The sequence below is a fragment of the Thamnophis elegans genome, chromosome 1 (genome assembly GCF_009769535.1).
Source record: "Thamnophis elegans isolate rThaEle1 chromosome 1, rThaEle1.pri, whole genome shotgun sequence".
Lineage (NCBI taxonomy): Eukaryota > Metazoa > Chordata > Lepidosauria > Squamata > Colubridae > Thamnophis > Thamnophis elegans.
The window spans coordinates 173064968-173090794 of record NC_045541.1 but is presented as its reverse complement, the minus strand read 5'-3'; the positions used below and the strand labels follow the sequence as shown (position 1 = coordinate 173090794).

Below are 25827 nucleotides of genomic sequence, written 5' to 3'. Positions count from 1 at the left end.
TTCCCATTGTTCTCTTGCTTTTGGGAGTGAAAAAGAAGCATAAGGACTAACTCATGGTGCCATGAAGTTGGTGAGAATAGAACAAAGATCACCACACCCCTTTCTGCCTCATTTTCCATCCCCAAGGCCTGAAAATTCAAACTTATGGCAGACATGGGAGTGCTATAGAGTGCACCTTCCTATGCGGCCTTTCTAGAGAGTTCTAATTCAGAACGGGAAAAGATCACTCGATTCCTAAGGAAGCTATACTGGCTCACTGGAGAAGAATGACTTTAGTTCCAAACAAATCCCGGGCTGCTTGAGGGCAAAACTGACCCCCTTCAGATAATTCTCTGAGTGACGTGACATGTTATCTTTTGGGGTAAGAAACACCTTTCCAAACCAGGAATTCACCTCCCATCATTCCTGGCCACCATGGTGCCAGGTTGAAGGACGCTAAATAACAGCAGTGACTGCTAGAACTTGTGTTCCTACAAACTCCCTCCTTTCCCCCACTTTTGGATCTATTGCTTGGTGCTGTGTGTGAATTGCATTCCTTTGTCAGACAAAAGAGAAGGAAGGTACCTTTAGTCTATCCTAATTCATCAGTATTTGGCAGCTGTCAATCTTAAGAAATGGTCCGGCTTGTACCCCCACTCCTAGGCATCTTCTTTCTCTGTGGCCTTCACACCCTCCCGCTCTTGCCTTCCTTTTTTTCCAGTTTTGTGAGCAGAATATCAGAGTTTGCAGATTTACTAAAAAATATTCAGTGCTTATTTTGAGATTAAAAACAAACAGCCCTCCCCACAATACACATAATAAAAGAAGAAGAGAAAAGAAGCATCGTCCTTTCTCAAGATTTCTCCCCAAAATGGATTCTCTAGGAGTGCTTGACTGCACACGGAAACTTTTAGTCATCTATAAAAAGCAGTCTTGCTAAAAACACAACACCAGGGTTACAGGAACAATAGGGGGATTTTGACTCGGCCATTGGTTCCTCAGGATGGCTGAGAGGAAGAGTTAAGAATTCTCTATCAAAAACTACTGGGGTGGAAAAACCCATCGTACTGCCTCAGGATAGGCAAAAAAACACATCACAGTTTATAGAAATGGAAGCATCTGAAAGGAAAATAAGGCTGGAGAAATTGGCTTGGAGGTCCTCTCCAGTCGCTACCTCCTCTAGACTCGCTTCTCCCAAGATGTCCACAGAGGAGAAAGGATGCAACCACTGGACAAGTCAAGCAGTCTTCACGTCATGTCCATGCTGATCGCCCAAGCCCACCAAGCCAGGCTTAAAGGAGGGTTGGCTCTTCCTCTGTTTCCTGGTTTAGTTGCTCTCCACAAGTTTAGCCAGGTCTTGTCTGAGCTCACTCAGCTCAAAGAGTTTCATGTCCATGATCTCTGCCAATTTGGCTACCTCCTGGTACATCTTCTCCCGTTCAGAAAGGGTCTCCGAGAGAGATTGTTCGGCCGAATGCAAGCGCCGCTCCAGCTCTGTGTTCTGTCTCTCTAGGTCCTAAAGAGAGAACAAAGAAGAGTCCTCAACCACATGGAAATCAAACATCCATGAGGTTGGAGAGACCTGGCTTGGGCACTCTTTGTAGAGGAACCTGAGCTTCTTAGGCAGACTCCCCCCCCCCCCCCCCGGGCATCTCTTATATAAAAGGATTTCTGCTGCAGTAGAAGTGGGAAACGTTTTCCTGTGGGAACCCATACAAAGTTGTGGTGTGCTAGAGGCATCTGACCTGGTATAAGGCAGCTTCAAATATTCATAAGCTATGATTCAGACAAATAACGTAAACCAGAAGGTCGAGAGGAAAGTCTACGGAGATTCTCAGTCATCTGGGTCATGACTGTACCAAAGGTGCTTTTTTCAAGAGGCAACTGGACTGGTTTTTCTGTGAGGTCATTTCACTTCTCATGCAAGAAACTTCTTCAGCTCTGACTGGATGATGGGGAATGGAAGGATTTATATTCCTTGCAGACAGCTGGTCATTTGCATCCTTTTAGAGAGTCACTGAGGCCATTTGGAGGTTTATCTGTGTCCTCCGGGTCACCTGAGTAGTGCAAATGGGTGTGGAGCAGAGGTGGTATTCAGCAGGTTCTGACCAGTTCTGGAGAACTGGTAGCAGAAATTTTGAGTAGTTCAGAGAACCGCTAAATACCACCTCTGATCGGGAGGGAATGGGGATTTTGCAGTAACCTTCTCCTGCCATGCCCACCAAGCCACACCCACAGAACCGGTAGTAAAAAAATTGAATCCAACCACTGGTGTGGAGCCTTCTTGGAACTGTAGAAAGGACTGTGTTGTAGACTGGAGATAGATGATGTCATATCCCTCACCCTCTGTTGAGAGAGGGCTGTTTCAATTTTGATATAGGTCCTCTTTGATCCCACTTTTAAACCAGCGGTCCTCTCTATCCAAAACGGGGACTTTGCTGTCTTCAAAAGAGTGGCCTTTGTCTTTTAAATACAGATGGACTGCTGAATCCAGTTCCGATGGGTTTATTCTTCTATGTTGTGCCATGCGTTTATGAAGTGGTTGTTTTGTTTCCCCAATGTACGGATCTGCACATGGCTCACTGCATTATACTGCATATACCACGTTGCTCAGTTTATGTCTGGGTGTTTTATCCTTGGGGTGGACAAACTAATGCAGAAGCTTGCCCACCCCAGGGATAAAACATCCAGACACAAACTGACCAATGTGGTATATGCAATACAATGCAATGAGCCAGATGACACAGATAAACCTGCAAAAACAAGAGAGCCTTAACAACTCTCTAAAGGATGCAAATGACCAGCTGTCTGCAAAGAGTATAAATCTTTCCATTCCCCACCAGCCAGTCAGAGCTGAAGAAGCTTCTTGGATGAAAAGCGAAACACCTTCAAAGAAAAATCAGAAAGTCCAGTTGCCCCTTGAAAAAGCACCTTTGGGTCAAGAAGAAAGAAAACCAGGAAGAAACAAAAAATGAAAGACATCAGAACTGTTGACAACCCAAGCTGCTTGGTGGCAAAGAAACTACTGTATTTTCGGAGTATAAGACGCTCCAAAGTATAAGACGCACCTAGCTTTTGGGGAGGGAAACAAGGGAAAAATATCTGCCTCCCAAGCAATTTTCCTCCTTGCAACAAACAGCATAGACAATATATACTGTTTGTAATTTTATATTTCAGACTATACTTGTACAGATGACGTTAAAATCGATGTGCTTTCTGGAAGTATAGTTATTCTCTGCTATTTAAAAGAATAGCACTTTTTAAAACAATAGCACTGGGCCTCTTCAGATCAAGCATTTATTTTAAAAAGCTTCTTCATTTTATTAAATTGTCTAGAATAATAAAACAGTCTTTAAAAAATAAGTTTAATAATTTGAACATTCTATATGCATTTATAGTTGTTGATTTACCTCCTTGCAGCAAACAGCCTGATTAGCACAAGAATTTTTTTTCCCCCTCCCAGCAATTTGCCTCCTGGCGCAAACAGCAAGTTTTACTTTCAATTTCTCCCCATCATCAGCTCCCCATACACTCAGTGTATAAGACACACCCAAATTTTCACCCTCTTTTTTGGGGGGGAAAGGTGGGGTACCCCATACAGGTGTTTTGCCATGTCCTCCCTTGGACTTTTTCCATAACCATTTCCCACCCTCTATTGTCTTTTGTTACCTGCACCTTTTGGCGGGTTTCCTCATATTCATCATCTGGTTGCTGCTGCAGCCCCTTTTGGTTTCTCAGTTGTTGAAGCTCCTGAATCATAAGTAGGCAGGGAGAATGTCATGAAAGAAAACAGAGAAGCTATGTTAAAACAAAATCGAGCGTGAAAAATGTAATTTGTACTTCCACAATTTATTTTTGGAAACAGGGCAGATTAAACTTTCAGATGAAATGGAACATTTCTGGACTATCATCTCCAAATCATGGCTGCTCCCTTCAGTTCTTGGCATTGATGATCAGGTACGGAGCTTGCAAACGGAGGAGGAGGAGATAGGAAAAAATCCTGCTCAATAGAATATTCACATAATACAGGTAATGGGAGTCTTTTCATGGTCCAGATGTTGTGTGAACTTTCTAATCCATTCAAGTCGCGAGGGTGTAGTTTTAACCTCAAGGTATTTTGTTCAAAGGAAACAGATGCCATAAACCGAGAAGACGAGCTACATTTACAAATATCTGTATCTTCTCAAAAAATCCTAACGAATTAACCTAGCAATCATGAGAGCATTAAGGGACGATTCCCTGCAAATTGCATCAGATTCCCTACAAACTGCATCTGTCACTTTTGCAGATGACACGTGAATGGAGGACTTGGATGGAGTGATACGTTTATTTGCAATAGTGACAAACATCTATAGTTCGGGTGAGATGAGGGATGAGGGTGAAGGTTTGTTCTCTGAGCTCGTGGGTTGGTTTTCAAATGTTTCGTTACCAGACGAGGTGACATCTTTAGTGGAGCTTAGGGGATGACAGTCTTCTTGTTTATAAGGGCTTCAGGTGTGTGTGTGTCAAGTGAGGGTCTTGTGATGGGTCAGGTGTGAATAATCAGCGAGAGTCTTATGATAGGGAGGTTACATCAGGTCAGGGTCATTGGGAGATGAACTGCTAGTGGTGGAGGTGGGAGTTATGTGAGTTAGTTGAGGGTCGGTACCATCTCTGGTTGGCTGTGTGGTTGATTTGGATTCTGGGGGGTTTGTAGGCTGGTTGTAGGTCCATGTGTCTGTTGATGAAATTGACATACAACCAGCCTACAAACCTCTCAGAATCCAAATGCCCAAGGCTCTGTCAGCCTCACTAGATAAATCAGGCCAGGAAATCAAGTCCAGAAAAAGACCAGAACTATGTTTTTTTCAGATTTGCTATAACAACAGAATCTTGCAAATCTGATTGTGCTATACATCCCTGCTTTCTTATAATACAGTGGCTCAGGGAAGACTCTGCCTGAATATTCTGAAGATTAACTTGTTTATTATGACTTAAAAATATTTTAGCCATCCTTGCCTATGTAACAATTCTTGCATACTTCTGTCAAGGTCACTTCCCTTACTCTCTACAGGCTCACCTTCTCTCCCCAACAGTTTAACCTTTACATGAAATTGCTGGCTGGGGAATTCTGGGAGTTGAAGTCCACAAGTCTTAAAGTTGTTAAGGTTGGAGACCCCTGGAGTAGAGGACCCAGCAGTCGAGAAACACACCTCAGACTAGCATTTAGTACTACAGTACATTACTACAGTAGTGTAGTAATGAAGGCCTTGGCAGAAACATTCAGATGCTGCCCGGCTGCCTGGCTATCTATCTATCTATCTATCTATCTATCTATCTATCTATCTATCTATCTATCTATCTATCTATCTATCATCATATTTATTGGCTGCCCATCATGTTACAGGGTAACTCTGGGCAGCTTACAATATTAAAATATAAAACTACTATATTTTTCGGAATATAAGACGCACCTTTTCCCCTCCTAAAAGAGGCTGAAAATTTGGGTGCGTCTTATACTCCAAAGTTAGCCCACCCACCCCAGTCCCTGCCCTTCAGCTTCCACGCATCCTCTTCCTCGCTGCAGAAATTGTCACCGACAATGGCGTTTTCAGCCTCCAAATGCTCAGTGCACGGTGCCAAAAATGGCCACCCGGAACAGCTGTTGCCTTTTCTTACCCCTTCCCTGCTTTGCCTGCTTTAGTCACTGGCACTTGCTTCGAGGATCAGTTGTGCTTTTGAAGCTGTTTTTCAGCCCAAACACAAGCTAAGCGACTTTCTGTGCTTTGCCTGTTTTTCTAATTGCTGCTCCCTCCGACAATCAGCTGTGCTGTAGAAGCACAGCCCCCACCATCCCCAACCTCAAAACCAGTGGGCGAACTAATGTGCTGAAGCTGGCCAGGCTAAGGACTAGCTAGATGAATACCTGGTATGCATAATTTTCCCCCCTATTTTCCTCCCCAAAAACTAAGTCTTATACTCTGAAAAATACAGTAAATAACTATATAAATAAAATACTACAAAAATATAAAAATATAAAATCCAATAGCTAAAAGATGGGAAGGGAAGAAGTAGGATGAGCAGGGGTGGGGGATGGGGATCTGATATTAATCTATCAGCCACTTCCAATATGAAGCCCCTCCTTTGGTGCCCCAAGCCAACTGGCAGAGCTGGGAAACGGCAGAGAAGGCCCTTCTCCTGGACCCTGCCAGCTGGAATTCTCTGGCCGATGGGTTCATGGCTTCCATGACAGCCATGGACTTGACCCAAGTAATTCGGGGTTCGACTCATTCAGCGGGTCACACGCTTGACTTCGTATTCCTCTTGGAGCAGTGGAGACGTGATCTAGAGTTGAAGGGCATTAAGACCTTGCCCTTGTCATGGTCTGATCACTTCCTACTGAGGCTTGACTTTCGGAAACCAATCCCCCACTGTAGGGAGGGGGAACCGATTAGGTGGTTCCGCCCCAGGTGCCTGATGGACCCTATGGGATTTCAGACAGCGCTTGGAGAAATACCTGACACTCTTGTCCACAATCCGGTGGAGTCCTTAGTCGCTGCCTGGAATACAGCGGCGGCGAGGGCTCTAAACTGGATTGCGTCTTTGCGAACTCTCCGAGGCAGCGGATCCAGGAGGGCCCCTTGGTTCACCGAGGAACTCAGGGAGATGAAGCGCCAAAAGAGACACCTAGAGCGCCGCTGGAGGGCCAGTAAATCTGAGTCAGACCGAGCACTGATGAGAGCCTTTATCAGAGCCTATCTCGTGGCAATACGGGCAGCGAAATGTTCGCATTTTGCCGCCCTTATTGCATCTGCTGAATCGCGCCCAGCCACCTTGTTTAGAATAACCCGCTCCCTCTTGAAAGGGAGGGATGCGGATGACCCTTTACAAGGTAGAGCTGAGGAATTTGTTCAGTATTTAATGAATAAAGTCGCTCGGATTCGGACAGAGCTGGACTCCAATTGCACGGTACCAGCTGAGGTACCAGGGGAAGGTCTTGAGCATATTTCATGGATTGAGTTTCAACTTGTCTCTCCTGAGGAAGTGGACAAGGCCATGGGAGCGGTGAGTGCCTCCACCTGTATACTGGACCCGTGCCCCTCCTGGCTGGTCTCGACCAGCAGGGAGGTGACACGCGGCTGGATCCGGGCGATTGTTAACACCTCTCTTCGGGAGGGAATTTTCCCGCTCCTCCTAAAGGATGCGGTGGTGAGACCCCTCCTGAAGAAACCATCTCTGGACCCAGCCATTTTGAACAACTATCGTCCAGTCTCCAACCTGCCCTTTGTTGGGAAGGTTGTTGAGAAAGTGGTGGCCTCTCAACTCCGACGGTCCTTGGATGAAACCGATTACCTGGATCCCTTTCAGTCGGGTTTCAGGCCTGGTTACAGCACGGAAACTGCTTTGGTCGCGCTGACCGATGATCTCTGGCGAGCCAGGGATAGGGGTCACCCCTCTATCCTAGTGCTCCTTGACCTCTCAGCGGCCTTCGATACCATCGACCATGGTATCCTTCTGCGACGGTTGCGAGAGGTGGGAGTGGGAGGCACTGTCCTTCGGTGGTTCTCCTCCTACCTCTCGGACAGGTCGCAGTCGGTGTTGGTCGGAGGGCAGAGGTCAACCCCTAGGCCCCTCAATTATGGAGTGCCGCAGGGTTTGGTCCTGTCCCCCTTCTATTTAACATCTACATAAAGCCGCTGGGTGAGATCATACGCCGGCACGGGATTAAGTACCACCAATATGCGGACGATATGCAGTTGTATCTGTCCACCCCGTGCCAACTCAGCGAAGCAGTAGAAGTGATGTTTCAGTGCCTGGAGGCTGTTAGGGTCTGGATGGGAGTAAACAAGTTGGCACTCAATCCAGACAAGACTGAGTGGCTACTGATGTTCCCTCCCAAAGATTGGCCAAGCATTCCATCTCTCAGGCTGGGGGGTGAAATTATACGCCCCTCAGAGAGGGTTCGCAATTTGGGAGTCCTCCTGGATCCCCAGCTGACTTTAGAACACCATTTGTCGGCTGTGACCAGGGGGACCTTTGCCCAGGTTCGCCTGGTGCACCAATTGCAACCCTACCTGGATCGGGAGGCCCTTCAGACAGTCACTCACGCCCTTGTGACCTCAAGACTGGATTACTGTAACGTGCTCTACATAGGACTGCCCTTGAAGAGTGTTCGAAGACTTCAACTAGTACAGAATGCAGCCGCGCGAGCGATCGTGGGTGCACCCAGGTACACCCACGTTATACCTATCCTCCGCGAGCTGCACTGGCTACCCATTAGTCTCCGGACTTGCTTCAAGGTGCTAGTCGTTACTTATAAAGCCCTACATGGCATTGGACCTGGGTACCTGAGAGACTGCCTCCTGCCAATTACCTCCCATAGACCGATCAGATCGCACAGACTAGGCCTCCTAGTCTCCTAGAGACAAAGGCTAGGATCCCATCTGCCAGCCAATGTCGGCTAGCGACTCCCCGGGGGAGAGCCTTCTCTGTTGCAGCTCCAGCCCTCTGGAACGAGCTTCCCGTGGAGATCTGGACCCTTACTACTCTCCCGGCCTTCCGCAAAGCCACTAAGATCTGGCTGCTCTGGCAGGCTGGGGGGCTGTTGAAATAGCCAGCCCCACTGTAACTATGAATGTTGTGTATTTTAAATTGTTGTTTGTCTATTTGTCTATTTATCCCCTTCCTTTGTTTATTGTAAGCCGCCCGGAGTCCTTCAGGAGTGGGCGGCATATAAGACCAATAAAATACAAAATACAAATAATGCCTCCTCTGCCGTCCTGGGTGGGACAGGTCAATTCCATACAAGATCAGAATCATGCAGGCAATGATTTCCACTTGCAGAAGTGACAAGTTGGATTTTGAAGACGCAGGATAGAAAGAGAACTGATGCTTCTGAACTTTGATTCGGAGAAGACTCCTAAGAATAATACTGATAGCCAAGAAAGGTAACAAATAGATCATAGAGCAAATCAATCCACAGTTTTCACTCCAGGCATAAAGGATCAGATATTATGATATTTTGTGAAGACATAGCTCTATAGAAAAGTCCACAATGCTGGGGAAAGTGGGGAGAAAAGGGGGAAAATAGCAGCAAGATGGATGGGCTTGATTACAACAGTGGACTACACACTGCCAGAAAACCTGATGGAGCAATTAGAAAGCAGGTTATCCTAGGGGAAAAAAATCTCAGCTGTTCACTAGCAGTTGACACTGATATAATGGAACATTGTTGTGGCCCAGCAGGAGCTGTTGGAGCTGCAAACAGACTCCGATAGTGAGGGGCCGTATGAGTCGGCTCTGGAAGATGTGGAGGACCCAGGACAGGGTTCAGACTCCGAGCAGGGACCAGAGAGGCTGGTTGGTCACCAGGAGGCGCCTGAGGCATGGAGCAGCCGTGAAAGCCAAAGGGAGTGTGCCCATGACGTCAGGCCCTGGAGCAGTGGTGAAGACGTCAGGCCTTTGAACAGTGATGAGGTTCAGAGGGAATTGGTCCCAGACGCCTGGCAGAGGCAGACAGGTAAATGCCGGCAGCAATTAAGGAGACAAAGGAGATAATTGGACCTAGGTGGTTGTGATTAGGCCCTTCCCAAGAGAGTATATAAGGAGAGACTTTGGGAGGAGGCTGTTTGCAGGATTCAACTAATATACTAACGCTGGAGAAGCTCTCATATGTATTTCTTATCTTGGAAGTCTGGGTTGCTGCCAAAGTCTTGTCGGTGTGTTAATTTACTGTGAATAAATTGTCTAGCAGTAATCTTGTGTCGGCGTGCCTCATCGTAAGGAGGGGGGGGGTCAGAACAGAACATAATCATAATCAAACTGCTTAGGGTAATTTGATTGCAGCTAAATAGAAATGTTCCCCCAAATAATTGTTGTTCTCAGTTAGCATGATTAAGTGATGCTAGATCTAAAAGTAGGGTCTGGAGTAATGGTGAACCGGGTTAAGAATTTAGGGTGAATACCACCACTCTACATGCTGGTGAATTGTGAAGGTAGGCAATGTGGATTTAAGCTTTGAAAAGCTGTGTATTTCTGTTTTTCCCTTCTCCTTTGCAAATAGCGAGTTAGATCCTATTCTCGTCTCTTCCTGCTTTTTTAGCTTTGTGTCTCCTCCCTTAGAGGCAACTGCAGTCACTGTGCATGAATGGAGCGCTCCTTATTCTTGTGTGGGTCCCCTGAGCGTTTGTGTCCCTGTCTCTTCTCCATCTGGGCTCATTGAAGGCACGCTAAGTAGGGGAGGTAGCTGGAGGCAAAGGGTTGTCGAGCTCTGTTTCTGAATAGTGAAAGAGGATTTGCGCGTTTCAGAATCAGTCATGCTATAGCAGTGCATCAATAATGCATCAGTAATGCTATTACTAGCTAGGCCGCTTCTTTTGCTCGCTGTGTGTGAGGAGAAAGTGCACCTCTGTCACACTGGCTCCAGTTCGTTTCTGCGGATGCATAAGGTGTAGCATTTGGCAACAGGATCCTGTCATTTCTGTTTACATTTCAGGGGATTCCCCTTCTCCTTTCAAGAAGAAATTCTATGATTGTGTATCTTCCTCATAGTAGTGTCAATTCTCTGCTCTTGGTGCAATTTGGGCACCAAATCATTCAATTTAGCTTTATTTAAATCAGGGCAGCCATAGATCAGTTATTATCCATCCTCTGCTCCTTTATTTGCAGTCATTAAAGTCATGAAATTTGTCAAATTACAAGGGCAAAATTGGGGGAGTGTTCTTTTTTTTTTTTTTAAAGGAATATTGTATCAACAAATATAAGCAGAAGTTCACACATGTTCTCCGACACCTCAGGCGTACTTCAGGCGACTCATCATCTCTCCTGTACAATTCCAGGAAAAGGAAGGTTGGCCCAGTGCACCCAGCACAATCATCTTGGATATTAGATCCATGCAAATTCTAATTACTGCACCAAAGGAGAGAAAAGCAAGGCAGTATCGGTGACCCCTGAAGTTCTGTTGCCGCTACACGTTTAATCGGATCACCTGCCAGCCCAGTCAAATCTCCTTGCCAGGAGTTCTGGCAGCACAGTCACATGAATCAAACTGACAATTAGGGTAATGCAGAGGCTCCATCCATTTTTCTCCAGGAAGTGCCTCGGGTTCCGTGAGCCCTTTGCAACCGAAGAGCAAGTAGCTTCACTCTAATTGACTCAATTAACCCAAAATTGTGGATTCAAAGGCTCTGATCAATGGACATGTTACGTGAACTGGTTCTGTACTCTTCTAGGCTGGTTCATTGCAGCTACAGTATTTATTTAATGTTATTTGTACAGCTGTCCATCTCACATTTGTGTCTCTGGGTGGCTCATAGTTAAAAAGAACCAAATAACAATAGACAAAAATGCAGGAAGAGAGTAAAAATGCAATACAGGTAGTCCTCGACTTACGACCACAACTGAGCTCAAAATTTCTGTTGTTAAGAGAAACAGCTGTTAAGTGAATTTTGCTCAATTTTACGACTGTTAAGTGAACCAGTGCAGTTGATAAGTTAGCAACCTGATTATTAAGTGAATCTGGCTTCCTCACGGACTGCTTGTCAGAAGGTCACAAAAGGAGATCACATGATCTTTGACCCGGCAACGGTCATAAACATGCACCAGTTGCCAAGCGCCTGAATTTTGATCACATGACCACGGGGATGCTGGAAAGATCATAATTGTGAAAAATGTTCGTAAGACCCTTTTTTTCAGTGCCGTTGGAACTTTGAACGGTCACTAAATGAACTGTGGTAAGCCGAGGACTAGCTGTAATCCTAAAATCCAAATAATAAAAAAAAAACTAATTAAAAGCAAAATTAAAACATAAAAGCATAAAAAGCAGGCAAGTCATGGATCAATCAATGGGACCATCTTGCAGACTCCAAAACTGTAACCAGATCCCCAGGTTGGTGGACAAAATAATGTCAAAGGGCAAGCAGGCTTGAATCCAATCTAACCTCCTGGGAGGCGGGGGGGGGGGGATCATGTTCTAAATCACCTGTCACCAACTGGTAGTCCATGGATCACTGGTGATCTGTGAGAAAATTTTGGTGGCCCACAGAAAAATTATTTGCATTTTTTATATTGCACTAAATCAGGGATCCTCAAACTACGGCCCCTGGGATGGATACGTGCAATGAATGCTTGTGTTGATGCAGAGAGTCTCCCCTTCGGGGTCTTTTTGTGCAGATTGTAGGGGGGCAGAAATTTCCACTTGGGGTCTCCTGGTGAGGGGCTATGGGTGAAGGCTGGAGGGAAACACCGCTGATGGCGAAGAGCCAGAGGGCCTCGTTCCAGTGGGACTGCATCATGGCCTGGAACTGGCTGACCGTCTCAGCCTGCTGAGCCTCCAGGCACCAGTACCTGGCCTTGCACTCCCGCAGGTCTTCCCTCTGCTTGGAAAGCCTATGCTCGTAGTCCTCAGTGAGGTGCTTCTGCTGAGCCTCCTTCTCGGTCAGACACAATTTGAACTGAGCGAGCTGTTTTGCCAACTCTTTCTCATAGTGGCTGCTTAGCTCCAACAACTGCTTCCTGTTTGGGGCCCTAAGGAGCCCAGGCAGGCAGGCAAGGAGTGGCTGGGAGGGGAGGGACGAATAGAGGCTGGCGAGGCACCCCTCGACGTAAGTGACATCAAGTTCACCACGCCCACCCAATCACATGACCATCTAGCCATGCCCACCCAGCCAGTCATTAGGCATTATTAGTGGTCTGCACGATTCCATATTATGAATTTAGTGGTCCCTGTGGTCCAAAAAGTTGGGGACCTGCCCTTTTGTTCTAAAGGGCGGGTGCTGTAGCAGAAAAGTCTCTCCCTCCTGCATCCTGTCAGATGCCCCTGCTTAATCAATGGAACCCACAGCCTGCCCTTCCCGATGGATCTGATGGGATGGGTAGTGCTAGTCGTAACTTATAAAGCCCTTCATGGTATTGGACCTGGGTACTTGAGAGACTACCTGCTGCCAATTACCTCCCAAAGACCCGTCAGATCTCACAGGGTTGGCCTCCTCCGGGTTCCGTCCACCAGCCAATGCCAACTGGCTAGTACCCGGGGGAGGGCCTTCTCTGTAGCAGCTCCGGCCCTTTGGAATGAACTCCCCGCGGAGATCCGGACCCTCACCTCTCTCCAGGCCTTCCGGAAAGCCGTCAAAACCTGGCTGTGCCGGCAGGCCTGGGGTTGATGAGTTCCCCTCCCCTCTCGACTGGTATGGCTGTGTGATTTTCGTGTATTTTAATTATGTGTACTGTTGTTTATGTTCCCTTTCCCCTTTGAGTTGTTCGCCGCCCTGAGTCCCTCCTGGAGAAGGGCGGCATATAAATAAACCAAAACTAAACTAAACTAAACTACAGAGGCAGACTCACAAATAACCCACCTCCATGCCTTGTATAGTTTTATAGGTTATTACCAGCACTTTTGAATTTAACCCTCACAATCAGACTGGCAAACACAGCCCAAGTAATTTTTCTCAATCAGCAAATAGAGGGTTATTATTAATCTAATCTTGCAGAATGAGATACAGAGAATTGAGGGGCCCTTGATGCTCTCTGGGCTTGCAGACGTTTCATTACCCTAACTAGGTAACATTATCAGTGCTAGTGATGATAGCATGGATGATATTATGTAACCTGGTAATGAAATGTCTGCAAGAAAACAAGTGACCAAGGACCCCTCATGTCAACCCTGAGCTACAACTATTCTCCTTTACCAGAGAATTACTTATATAATAAAACCACCCACAGATTCTCTCTTCTTGTTTTTAATTGTGGACTTCTGAATTCATAAGCTCTGCTCTAGATTGGCAGCTTAAGAGACCTGGGATGCAGCTACTGACCTCATCTTTGGCCTTCACCAACTGTTCCAGCTCTTCTAAAGCTGGGCAGGTCTCTTTCCTGACATCGCTTGAGGAATTGTGGCCCCCCTGGGCTTCCAACTCCGCCACCTATGGGAAATTGGAGAGAAGGAGAATGGAGGTGATTACTTAGAACAGGGGGTCAGCAGAATGGTTGAAAAGTGGTGGGCTACAAAATAATCATGACCATTAACTTGAGTCTGAAAAACACATGGATTTGAGATGAACTGGGAACAATCTTTATGACAAAAAGAGCAGAAAAGGAATTGTTTTCTATCCACAACCATTCTGAAATTGTTTAAGACCTAGATACTAAGTGGCAATATCCTCATCTATGCCCAATGCTCTGTTTAAGGGATATGAGGAAAGGGCCTCAATCTTCACAATCTTTTATTTGCTTATTTTGTTCTACTGTGACATCCCATCCACTTTCCATATCTGAGTTACTGTATTAGAATGTTTGTTTTAAATAGGAGGACTGTAACATTTCTGGAGTTTCCTAGCTCTTAAAAGAAAGTTAGCAAAGTGATAAGATTCTTTCTCAAACTTACTCAGTCCTTTTCCCTGAATCAAACCCATACAGCCCTTTTCTAATGTAATATAATGCATGTTGAAAAATTACTGTGGATAAGGCCCTTTAGCTTGCACCCATAGCTGTCCCAGTCAATTCCTATATCCAGACCAGAGTAAGCATACATGCGGCACAGCTAGCAAAATATGATGCCTGATGCTTATTTATTAATATCAGCAAACACCCAAAAGGCAGAAAAAAGAGGAAGAGAGGAAAGCAGGAAATGCTATAATGTACATAATATATAATTCATGTATCTCTACATGCTGTAAGCGTACCTATCAAAAGGAAGAGACTTTCCAGAACTACTGGTACAATACTGTGTGTAATGAGCATGGACAGTCCCAAAGAGAATAGCCCTTAGTTATTCAGCTGCTATGTATCTAACAGCAGCAGAAAACAGAAGGAAAATAGCAGACCAGATGATTCCTCCCATATTCTGCAACATTGAGGAAACAATTTGGTGAGCAGGAATGATATATCCAACAATTCAGATAGAAAGCTTACTGGGAAATCTGCAATTATTTCTGCCTGAAATTTAGCCTATTCTCCTGACATGTGCTTTGCCTTTTCTGCACCCTTTCATTTCTTTCAAGTGCAATCATTGCTATTTCTTCCCAATCTCTATGACACACATACACACAAATGCAAACATATGCTTTATCAGCTTTCTTAAAGCCAGAAACCTCTCTATTCATTCACAGAATTACTTTCATATATCAAACCCGGCATTTCGTAACCGCTAAAAAAAGGGCATTCACTGAAGGTAAGGCATCTGCTTTGCATACTGAAATTCAATGCGCTCAGCATTTCCAGCCTTTAGGACAAAAAAAAAAAGGTTTGTTTTAGAACATGGAAATGCCTATCATGTAGATAGAAAATCACTGACTGCTACTGGTGGATGGGCATGTTACTGAAAGAATGAAGTAGTTCATAAGATGGAAGGCAGGCCACCCAACTTAAAGCATGCTGGCTGGGGAATTCTGGGAGTTGAAATCCACCCAGGGCTGGGATTCTGGGGGTTTGGGAGAACCTTTAGCTAAGATTCTGTGCAGTTCAGAGAATCCCCAAATCCCACTCCTGGGTGACCCCACCCGCCCCTCTCCTCCCTGGAGTCCCTCCCCTGTTTTGAATGCAGGTAGGTGCAGGGCAGGCACAGAGGCTTGGAGAGGGCAAAAAATGGGCCTACTGGAAGTTCGGGAAGGCCGGAAACAGACCCGTTTCTGGCCTCCAGAGAGCCTCAGGAGTCTGGGGAGGGCGTTTTCGACTTCCCGGAGGCTCAAGGAAAGCCTCCGGAGCCCGGGGAGGGCAAAAACACCCCCATTGCTGTGGTGCAGGAGGCCAACTAGGCCATGCTGCCCGCCCCTCCTCGGGATAATCATCCTTCAGTGAATTGCCCAGAAGAAGAAGGCAGGGCAGGAACACCGGTTGACCATGGCTGGGGAGAGTGCTGGAGATGGGCTCACCAAGCATAAGCACCAGTGGTGAATTGGCTGTGATGGGAGGGGGCTGTGGAGAAGTGGGCACGAAAATGTGGCCAGTGCCAATTGCCTTAGACCCCTGTCAGAGAACTCACTGGTAAGGCCTAGCAATTACAATACACCTTCAGAATACTGATTATTAGGAGGAATATGCATCAAAGTGAACATAATTTGAGTGCTGGAAAGCACCCAAAAGTGCAAGGAAAGTGGAACTACCTTTATGGAGACTGTTGATCCGTTAAGTTTTATTTTTTCTTACGCTCATCTTGTACAAAAAGGCCAGTTTGATGTAGTATTTAAAGTACCAAGCTAGAAAGCGGGAGAGCATGATTTCTACTCCTGGCTTAGTGACAAAGCCAATTGGGTAGTTTTGGGACACTCCCTCCCTCTGAGAGCTAAGAAGGAGAAGGGGAAGGGGAAGCTATTTCTGAAAACGTTGCCAAGAAAATTGCGGGGACTTAGCAACTGCAGGAGTCAATGCTGACTTTAAGACACAAAAACAAGCAAACACTCACATTTGTAAACACAAACTTTACAGAAATCTTCACTGATCTTTTCCTCCCAAAAAGAAAAACATTTGCCATATGACATTTGTCCCAAGACAACATAAACATTGTCCATGCAACTAGCCTCCTTTGGGGAAAGTGGGCACATATAAAATGGCTACATCTACAAATTAATCCCGGTGATATTTTATTCATGCATAAATGCACCCTTGCATACTAGGAAAAATGCCCACAAAAATATTACAAACAAAGTTTTGAAACAACTGTTTTCTTATCTCACTGAAGGCAAAGACATCGTTGGGGGCAATTTGCTGACACTGTAAACTGCTTAGAGAGGGCTGTAAAGCCCTGTGAAGCGGCATATAAGTCTAAGTGCTATTGCTGTTAGTAAAGCAAAAAGGAAGATGAAAAATGAAAATGAATGGGAAGATCTGAAAGAAATAATGAATGATACATGTGTAGCACTCTATTCAAGAATTCAGACATTTAAAAAACCGGAAACAGTGAAGTCTTATCAGTTTCGTTTTGGAATGACTGAATGCCCATGTAATAATTTGGAATCCCAAATTTTAGGAAGGCATGTTTGGAGGAGGAGAAGTTGGAAACAGTACACATTGCAAATGATGGCTTCATTCATTGCCAAATCAGCATACATTAAGCGAGGCCAGATTGATCTACAGATAAAATCTACTTGTCACACACAGATTCTCAAGTGTAGCAAAGCTGCTGCAGTAGATAAAAATTGTGAATGAAGGTTAAAGGAGGTCACCATGGGCTCTGAGCCGCCTTTCTTAAAACTAGCTTGTCACAGACTTTAGCAGCAATGTTTAGTGAATAAGTAGGGGAAAGTGTCAGTTTGCCATTGCTCAAGCATTAGCCGGCTGCAATTAAGCGGAACAAAGCAGGGACCCTTTCTTCCCCAAGCCTTACAGGAAACCAATGCTCTATCAGAATTTGGTGTGCAATCCTGAATCCAGGCAGCAACATGCATACTGCACAGAGAAACTAAACTGATTGCATTTATTAGAGAATGACTCCCCTTCCAACATTTCAACACAGGTAGCCTCAACTTACAACAGTTCATTCAGGGACCGTTCAATGTTACAACGGCCCTGAAAAAAGTGACTTATGACCGCTTTTCACACTTATGACTGATTCAGCATCCCCATGGTCACATGATCTAAATTCAGGCACTTGCTACTGACTCATATTTATGACAGTTGCAGTGTCCCAGAGTCATGTGATCCCCTTTTGCGACCTCCTAATAAGGAAAGTTTAATGGGGTAGTCAGATTCACTTAATAACCATGTTAGAAACTTAACAATTGCAGTGATTCACTATCGGGATAAAAATGGTCATAAAATGGGGCAAAACTCACTGAACAAATGTCTCATTTAGCAAGAGAAATTTGGGGATCCACTGAGGTCATAAGTCAAGGACTACCTGTATTTAACCTAGCTTATTTTCACCATGGAAAATGTACAATAGATGGAAGATTCTGTTTTTTACACACAATAATGAGTGAGTGCTGAAATTCTAAGAATATGAGCCTCATTTAATCTTTTTGTTAAAAAAATCATTCAGCAAATACGTTTTTCTGGTTATTTTATACCACCAATAAAAAAAAAGAATGCACATTTGTTACAAGTATCCTAATTTTTAAAAAAATCGTATAAGAAACAAAATAGTTTCAGCAGTTTAATCTATTTTATTTAGTTATTTCAAATGTCAATACTTCCCTTTTTGGAAGCGAAAATAAAGTTTGGACAGTTATGACATTTCATTTGTACATGTGAATTTTAAGGTAAAGGCCAGTTGTTAAGTTAGTCACACGGTTGTTAAGTGAATCGAGCCTCCCCATTGATTTTATTTGTGATAAGGTAGCAGGAGGTGATCACATGACCCCGGGGCACTGCAACCGTCATAAATATGAGTCAGCTGCCAAGCGTCTGAATTTTGAGCATGCAATCACGGGGATGCTGCAATGGTTGTAAATCTGAAAAATGGTCATAAATCACTTTTTTCGATACTGCTGTAACTTCAAATAGTCACTAAATGAACTGTTGCAAGTCAAAGACTACCTGTATAGGCCTCAACAGAATATGGTGGGGGAGAGAGTGCTTCCACCAGCCAGAGTGATAGGCCCTGTGGGATGAGGATGCCCTACTTCCTTCTCCAATGGAGAACCTTGAGTGAATCTCTTGGACCTCCACTCACTCGTTGGCGCAGTGCTTCGGTCTCCTCCTGATATGCTGCCAGCTGCTGCTTCCATTGCTCCACATTGGCATTAGCTTCATGCAAGGCAGCCACCAGTTTGTTGTTATTGTCTTGCAGAGTGAAAAATTCGGCTTCCCACTGGACTTCGCAAACAGACCTGGGAGACATAGGGACAGAAAAGATACAAAGCATTCTAAGTATTTAGAGTGCACCTTTATTGTCATTGCACCTCGTACAATGAAATTAAGTGCCATCTTTAGTGTACATTAGACATAAAACATAAAACACATCCTTCACATTCTGTACAATTCAACTGAAAATCTCTGATATTGCATTACTATTGCACTGTACAGTAGAATTCAGTACAGTTACTACTCTGGCATAGAAGCTGTTTTTCCGCCTATTTGGCCTGTACTGTCTGTCAGATGGTAATAGTTCAAACAAAGGGTGCCCAGGATGAGATGGATCCTTAAGAATGTTTTGAATTTTCTTAAGGCAGCAGAAGCTATGAAGCATCTTCCAAGGAGGGGAGAGGGCAACCAATGATCCCTTGGGCACTGATGTTAACCCTCTGGAGTGTTGTCCTCTCTGCCACTGTGCAATTGCAATAATTCACTTATGATGTACCTTCCTATCTTTCTTACAGCAGCTGGCATACTTTCTGTTAATCTATTGTTAATAAAAATGAAGGACAACAAAGTAGGGGAAGGATTTCTAAGGATTTTGAGGGCAGGTATAGTCGGAGATAGTTATCCTGAATTTCAAAGTAAAGGACTTCAAAGGGAGTGCAATAAACAGACTCTAAAAATACCCATACCCAGTGAGCAATTAAGCAATTGTATTTGAATTAACTGCTGTTTCTCATATTGCTTTCAAGATGTATTTCTGATAGGGAAGGAAAGTTTCACTGAATCAATATGGTTGTCACCTACGTGTCTAGGAGTCAAATAAAAACACTATTAAAATACAGTATTATCAATTTAACACAGCATAAAATCTTGCCTTCTACCAAGAAAAAACTCTGGGGAACTGCAGGAGAGCAACTCTGAAGACACACTGTTCCCCGGAGGGAAGCTATTTTTTTAAAATTAATATTTACCTTTCGCATTTAAAGGCATCAGCTGCCATTACACAACAAAAGTTAACAGTGTAGCTAAGTTGCGTGGAAACAAGTTCCCCATAGACAGCTTTCAAATTATTGGTGCTGGTACTTCTAAACACATGCCATAGGCCCTCCCTTGTTAAGCACACTATGTTGTGTGTTAAAAGGAAAAAAAGGAAAAGAACCAGGTAATTCTCTTGTTGTGACATATCGAGATAGGGAAAAAAACAGGGTGGGAATCTATACCTGGGCTCTGAATAAATTGCATCACAAGTACTGATTTGGGGGGGGGGGGCAAGTTTTTGGAAAAACCTGATGAACAAATAAACCCAACCCAACGCCCTACTTTCCTTCCCAGGATTCTGATAACAAGAGTGGAACTACAGAGCCTACGGGGAGAATATAACTGCAAAAAAAGAAACAGGATGAGAACACCCTGATACTATAGCTAATATGTCTGAATTACCACAATTCTAGAGGTCCCACCAGTGAGGTCACATGTAGAACACAGAAGCAGCTCAGCAGCTCACTGATTGCTACAATACTTTCTTCCGCATTCCAAACTGTTAAAATTTATTCAAAGTGAATTTGTCCCTCAATCTGGGGGATTCTAATAGAATTCATATTTTCAAAGCAGAAGCAATGAATCTAGAGCAGGGGTGTCAAACTCAATTTCATGAGGGCCTCATCAGGGTTGTGGTTGACCTCGGGAGTGGGGCGACTGGGTGGGTGTGCCCAACTGGGTGGGCGTGACCAACTTGACACTACTCCCCAAACTGCTGGCATGTTTCCTCTTCACATTGGGTAGACCAGGACAGCCTTGCAGGCCGGATCTGACCACTTTGCAGGCTACATCCAGCCTGGGGCCTTGAGTTTGATACCCCTGATCTAGAGTAATTTTGGTTTCCTTTGGGACATTTTTACAGCAGCTTTTCAACATAAGCAAAGGTGGCACAATTTCATTGGGACTAACTATCACCTCTGATCCTGGAGTTGGTGGTGTAATTATGGCAACTGTTGAAAAAGTGGTGCAGGAGGTCCGAGCAAAAGTTAAATTTTACTTAAAGGAATTCACACGAAATTCATATTGAACACAGTTTCATCTATGCTGCAGTAGCTTATTTCAAAATGTTCTTGCTCAAGCATGTGAAAAATTACAGCTTGATAATAAATGTTAGAGGTCTCTGGAGGTTGCATTCACTGTATTTGTGAATTAAAAGTTCCTAGAATGGCTTGTAACAAAATAAAAATAATAGCAGCAATACCACACGACATGAAATTAGTAAGAAACTGAAAATTTTGTGAAGAAGCTATGCTTTTTCTATCTTAGCAATGTTCATTTCACAAACACTGCGAAAGACAGTATTGTTCTGGCAATGTATAAAGTTTTATCTATGTATGCAAAATGCACAATATTGATAAAAACTACCTCCAAAAAAGCTATTTCTTTGCGATCATATTAGTGTGTTTTTTGCAGGTATTTATTAATACACACATGTACACCGATAATAGAGAGAATTATGCCAATGAATGGGAGGAAATAAGTGGCACAAGTAATCAGTACATACTCCAATTTAGCATTTAATTTTAGACATTTTCCTAGGGATCTGAATTTAGCAGGAGCAAAATGCACAGCAGAGTGAATACTAAAGGAGCAAAGCAGGAAATCTCTTCATCACGACTTGAATGGGACACTCTAAAAAAGAGCATTTCATCCATTAGTAGAGAACGAAGTTTTGTGCGCATGAGAGAGAGAGAGAGAGAGGAAAAAATAGTATCCTTAAGAGAAGGAAGTGCTCTGGTGTGCAATGCTTAAAAGCTATTCGATCTGTCTCTGGAATCACACAGCTGCCCTTTGAAGCTGCCATGTGAGCTACAGGAAAAAGTGTGGCTGTTTTAAGACTTGCAGATACATGCTATTTTCTCAACTCTGTGTATTCTAAAGCACCGTTTGTAAAAGTGTGGAGACAGCCATGAAGACGATATGTGACGGCCATTAGCAAAACTTAAGCTTAGCTTGAAAAGACAGGAAAGAGTAGGAAAGAAATTCTAGATTGCCCCGTGTCAATTCCCTTTAGTGTACAAGGAAGGGAAAGAGAAATATACCTAGGTTTTCTATACTCTATGTTAGGTAAAGGTAAAGGTTCTCCTCGCACATATGTGCTAGTCGTTCCCAACTCTAGGGGAGATGCAAATCTCAGTTTCAAAGCCAAAGAGCCAGCACAGTCCGAAGACGTCTCCATGGTCATGTTGCTGACATGATTAAACGCCGAAGGCACACGAAACACTATTACCTTCCCACCAAAATGGTCCCTATTTTTCTACTTGCATTTTTACGTGCTTTTGAACTGCTAGGTTGGCAGAAGCTGGGGCAAGTAATGGGAGCTCACGCCGTTACATGGCGCTAGGGATTCGAACGGCCGAACTGCCCACCTTCTGATTAACAAACTCAGCGTCTTAGCTACTGAGCCTATGTTATAGCCTATTATATCAATAAAGCAGAGTTCCAGTATTTTTTGTGGTATCTGTTTCCTGACCCGGTTTAAGTTAAAGAGGTGACATTTTGGGGATTGAATCCAAAGCAACAGATAATCCAGAAAAGTAACAAGTCCACTGGCATTTAAAAAATAAAACAGGAAACAGTTTCTCAGCATCTTCTTGATAATTCCATTTTGCTTTTGTTAAACCACTCGGTGTAAAATGAAATGCAGAACATGTGAATCACTCCCTAACTGTTTGCTCACCCTTCAGAGAGCATTTTTTTAATGCGCTCTCTTTCTGTTGTCATCTCCATGTCAGCACTCTGGCTCCGGAACAGCTTGTCATCTCCGGGACCATTGGAACTAATGATGGGGCTGGCCAGAATCTGTCAAGCAAAGGAACATGACATTCAAACATGAAGGGAGGGGTTGCCTTTCCTATCTTCAAGGCAGCTTGCTAAGAAATTATTCTATCCTCCCCCCCCCCACACCCACATACATATACAAAAAAAGCATCTCAATTCACCCCACTTAGATTGATTGGCCCACCCTATCCCTCCTGGCAGAGAAGGCATGCTGTAGGCTAGTCGCCCCCAACCTTTAGGGCACCAGGGACTGGTTCCATGGAGAGAGGTTTTTCGGTGGACCGGAGGGGGCGTGGTTTTGCCTGTATCCCTTGGATGGGGCTTCACTCATTTGTGCGGGCTGGTTACTGGTGTGCAGTGGACCAGTGCCAGTCCATGGACTGGGGATTGGGGGTCCCTGCTGTAGGGCATCAGGGATTTCCGGCTGGCAGGGTCCAAGAGAAGAACCTTCTCTGCCATGGCTCCTGCCCTTTGGAACATCTTGTCCCCACCCACCCCACCCCAAAGGAGATCAGTTCCCACCCTCCTGACATTCCACAAGAGCCTGAAGACCTGGCTCTGCCAGCTGGTTTGGGACCCCAATGGAAAAGTATCACACTTAGAGGTTGTTTGGTGGACAACCAGATCCCCCTCCCCCCGTCAATCCTACTACCCCTCCGCATCCTTCAGTCATAATTTTGTAATTTGTATTTTTATGGCAATTAGATAAATGGGTCTATGATTTTTTTGTTTTTACTGTGGTAAGCCGCTCAGAGTCGCCTTATGATGAGATGGTCGGCAAACAAATTTAATCAATAAATCTCCAAATGGTTAATCTCAGTGCTGCATTAGAACTTCTGAACGTGTTCACAATCCAGGGACTCTAAAACATTCAATCTTAGAATGTCATCTCTCTCCTTCTTGCATCCAAACCTAGATTAGCATTCTTGCCTTTCTCTTAATTTTTAAGAGAATGCTATTCCTCTAAAATTCTTTGCTGCTGGATACTCCAGCTTGTACAAAAATTATTCTGTTAAAATGGTCAAATAACACTTATATAGCCAAAAGCTCTAGTTTCAGAAATCCCATGTAATCATGACAATGTTTCTATCAACTTCCTCTCTCTGCTCTCTTCCAAGGTTAGTTAAGTTTCTTCTTATTCTCCTCTCCTCCAGGACAATGGACTGTTCAGACATCCTCCTCCTCCTCATGTACTACTAATCCATCTGTGACTAGCCTAGGGAACACATGTCTCATCCTCCAGATCCATCTACCTCTGTTACCCAGGAGATCAGAGGAAAACAGCCATCCCTTGGTGGTGTGAAGGAGACTGTCCTCCAAGCAAAAATCCCTGGTGTCTACTTTCTTCTCTCCTAAGTGACGAGGCAGGGGAAATCAAAGGCATAATTTGTGGACACGTGTAAATCACTCAAATCATATCCTACACAGGCAGCCCCAGCTGTAGAAGCTTTCTACTGATACACTCAACCAAGCCAATTAAACCTAGCGGTTGCATTCAGGCAACATACTGAGCAAATCTGATTCATTTGTTTTGTGGGTTGGCATTCTGTGAAAGCCTGTTTGTTTATGATACAGTACATTGTATGGATCCAAAAACTAAGCTAGAACAGTAACCAAGTTATGGAATCTGCAGAGTGAAAGAGAAAAAAACAACGGAGTGTAGTCCTTCCTAGTTCTACTGTCATCCACTTAAAGTAGTGGGACCCCTGGAATAAAAACAAGAATAAGCTCAAGTTGAAATCAAATTCAGAAAGCCCATTTCTTGTCTAGCAGCACAAAACATTATATCACTGGCCCTCAGAGCCACCTATAGTTCCTTAGCTGCCTTACTTTGCAAAGCCTGACTCTGTTACCTTGTTTCTTGAATTTTTTGTTCTTACACCTGCAGCACTCTTAGCTTTACCTAGAACTAAGCCGACTAAAGTCTGACCTAAGCGTAGTACACAAAATTGTCTGCGACAACGTCCTACCTGTCAATGACTACTTCAGCTTCAACCTTAATAATACACGGGTAAACAATAGATACAAACTCAAGGTAAACTGCTACAAACTCTATTGCAGAAAATACAACTTCAGCAACAGAGTGGTCAACACCTGGAATGCTCTACCTGACTCTCGTTACATCCTCAAACCCCCATTAACTTTAACCTTAAACTGTCTAGCATAGACTTCACCCCTAAGAGGTCTGTAAGGGTGTGTGCATAAGCGCACCAGCATGCCTACCATCCCTGTCCTATTTATTCATACCCATTTACTGTGTTCATATTTATTTTTATATTTATACCTGTTACATGTTTGTCAAACTAAATACATACATACATACATGCATGCATGCATGCATGCATACATACATACATACATCTACTATTGCTGGGATCAAAGGACCTTATCTCAATTTCTTGTCAACAAAAGTTCCCAGTTCAGTTCTCAGTATCTTTTGAACACTGGCTGAATGCAGATACCCTGGTGTTTTTTTTTGCAGCAGAGCCCTGCAAAATCATACTACGTTCGGCTTCAAGATGCTTATTTCGCACTGTACAATTTTTTTTACAAAAATAACAATGAAAAAAAATTGTGAGCCTCAGAACTTTTTCATTTCATTTTATTTTTTAAATAAATCCATGGGCCCTGACTACAAAAAAAAGGATTCAGGCTGACCTGAATCGTGCTTAATTTGCAGTGAATTCAGCCATCCCACTAAGGACCGGTGGATATGGGGACTTAGTCCCTCCAGACTCACTTGGTGGGAAGTCAAACTGAGAGCAGGGCTGGTTAGTTCAGTCTTATCCTGTGATTTCTCTCTGGCCAAGCGAGCCGCTTCTTTTACTTCTTGGAATTTTGCTGCAAACTGTTTTTATAGTGTACAGAACAGAAGACAAACAAAATACAAAAAAAGAAGTCATCAAATGCTCTGAAACTTCCAAAATAAGCTGTGAAATGACAACCTTCGTTTTATCAACTTCTCATCCTCCCCTGCCCTCTTTCTTCTCTTTTGCTGAGAACTGTTGATTTCCACATTCTGAATGATAGGAAATCAATGTTTTCTGGACAGGAGTAAGGATTTGGATGCAGGAGTAAGAGCTCTAAGCATTTTTCCAGGACTGAGTTTCAAATTAACTGTTACCTAAGCAAACACCCTTGTTGCAATAATGGGAAATGCTGGGAAGCAGCCATTTAGAATGAATCTGTAGAGTTGGGGGAAAAATAGTCACCTCATCCCTCTTGTTTCTCCTTTTGGTATAGGAACCTTGCAATTAAGGCATCTTACTTACTTCCAGTCAAGATAACTCACTCACCACTACTGAATACAGTCTGGCA

General features: G+C 44.1%; 1 protein-coding gene across 3 annotated transcripts in view; it reads right to left on the bottom strand.

Moving 5' to 3' along the window:
• Positions 1-701: 701 nt before the first annotated feature.
• HOMER3 (homer scaffold protein 3) overlaps positions 702-25827 on the bottom strand; it is a 51075-nt gene continuing 25949 nt past the window's right edge. For 2 of the 3 annotated variants that reach the window (XM_032233308.1, XM_032233156.1), the window contains 6 exons: positions 25250-25357; positions 22409-22530; positions 18563-18719; positions 13770-13877; positions 3649-3729; positions 702-1495 (listed from right to left, as the gene is read on the bottom strand). In XM_032233308.1, the coding sequence (XP_032089199.1) occupies positions 1307-1495; positions 3649-3729; positions 13770-13877; positions 18563-18719; positions 22409-22530; positions 25250-25357 (765 nt within the window). In that variant the 3' untranslated portion in view covers positions 702-1306. The remainder of the gene's footprint in view (positions 1496-3648; positions 3730-13769; positions 13878-18562; positions 18720-22408; positions 22531-25249; positions 25358-25827) is intronic. The other variant, XM_032233232.1, reaches the window with a different exon arrangement.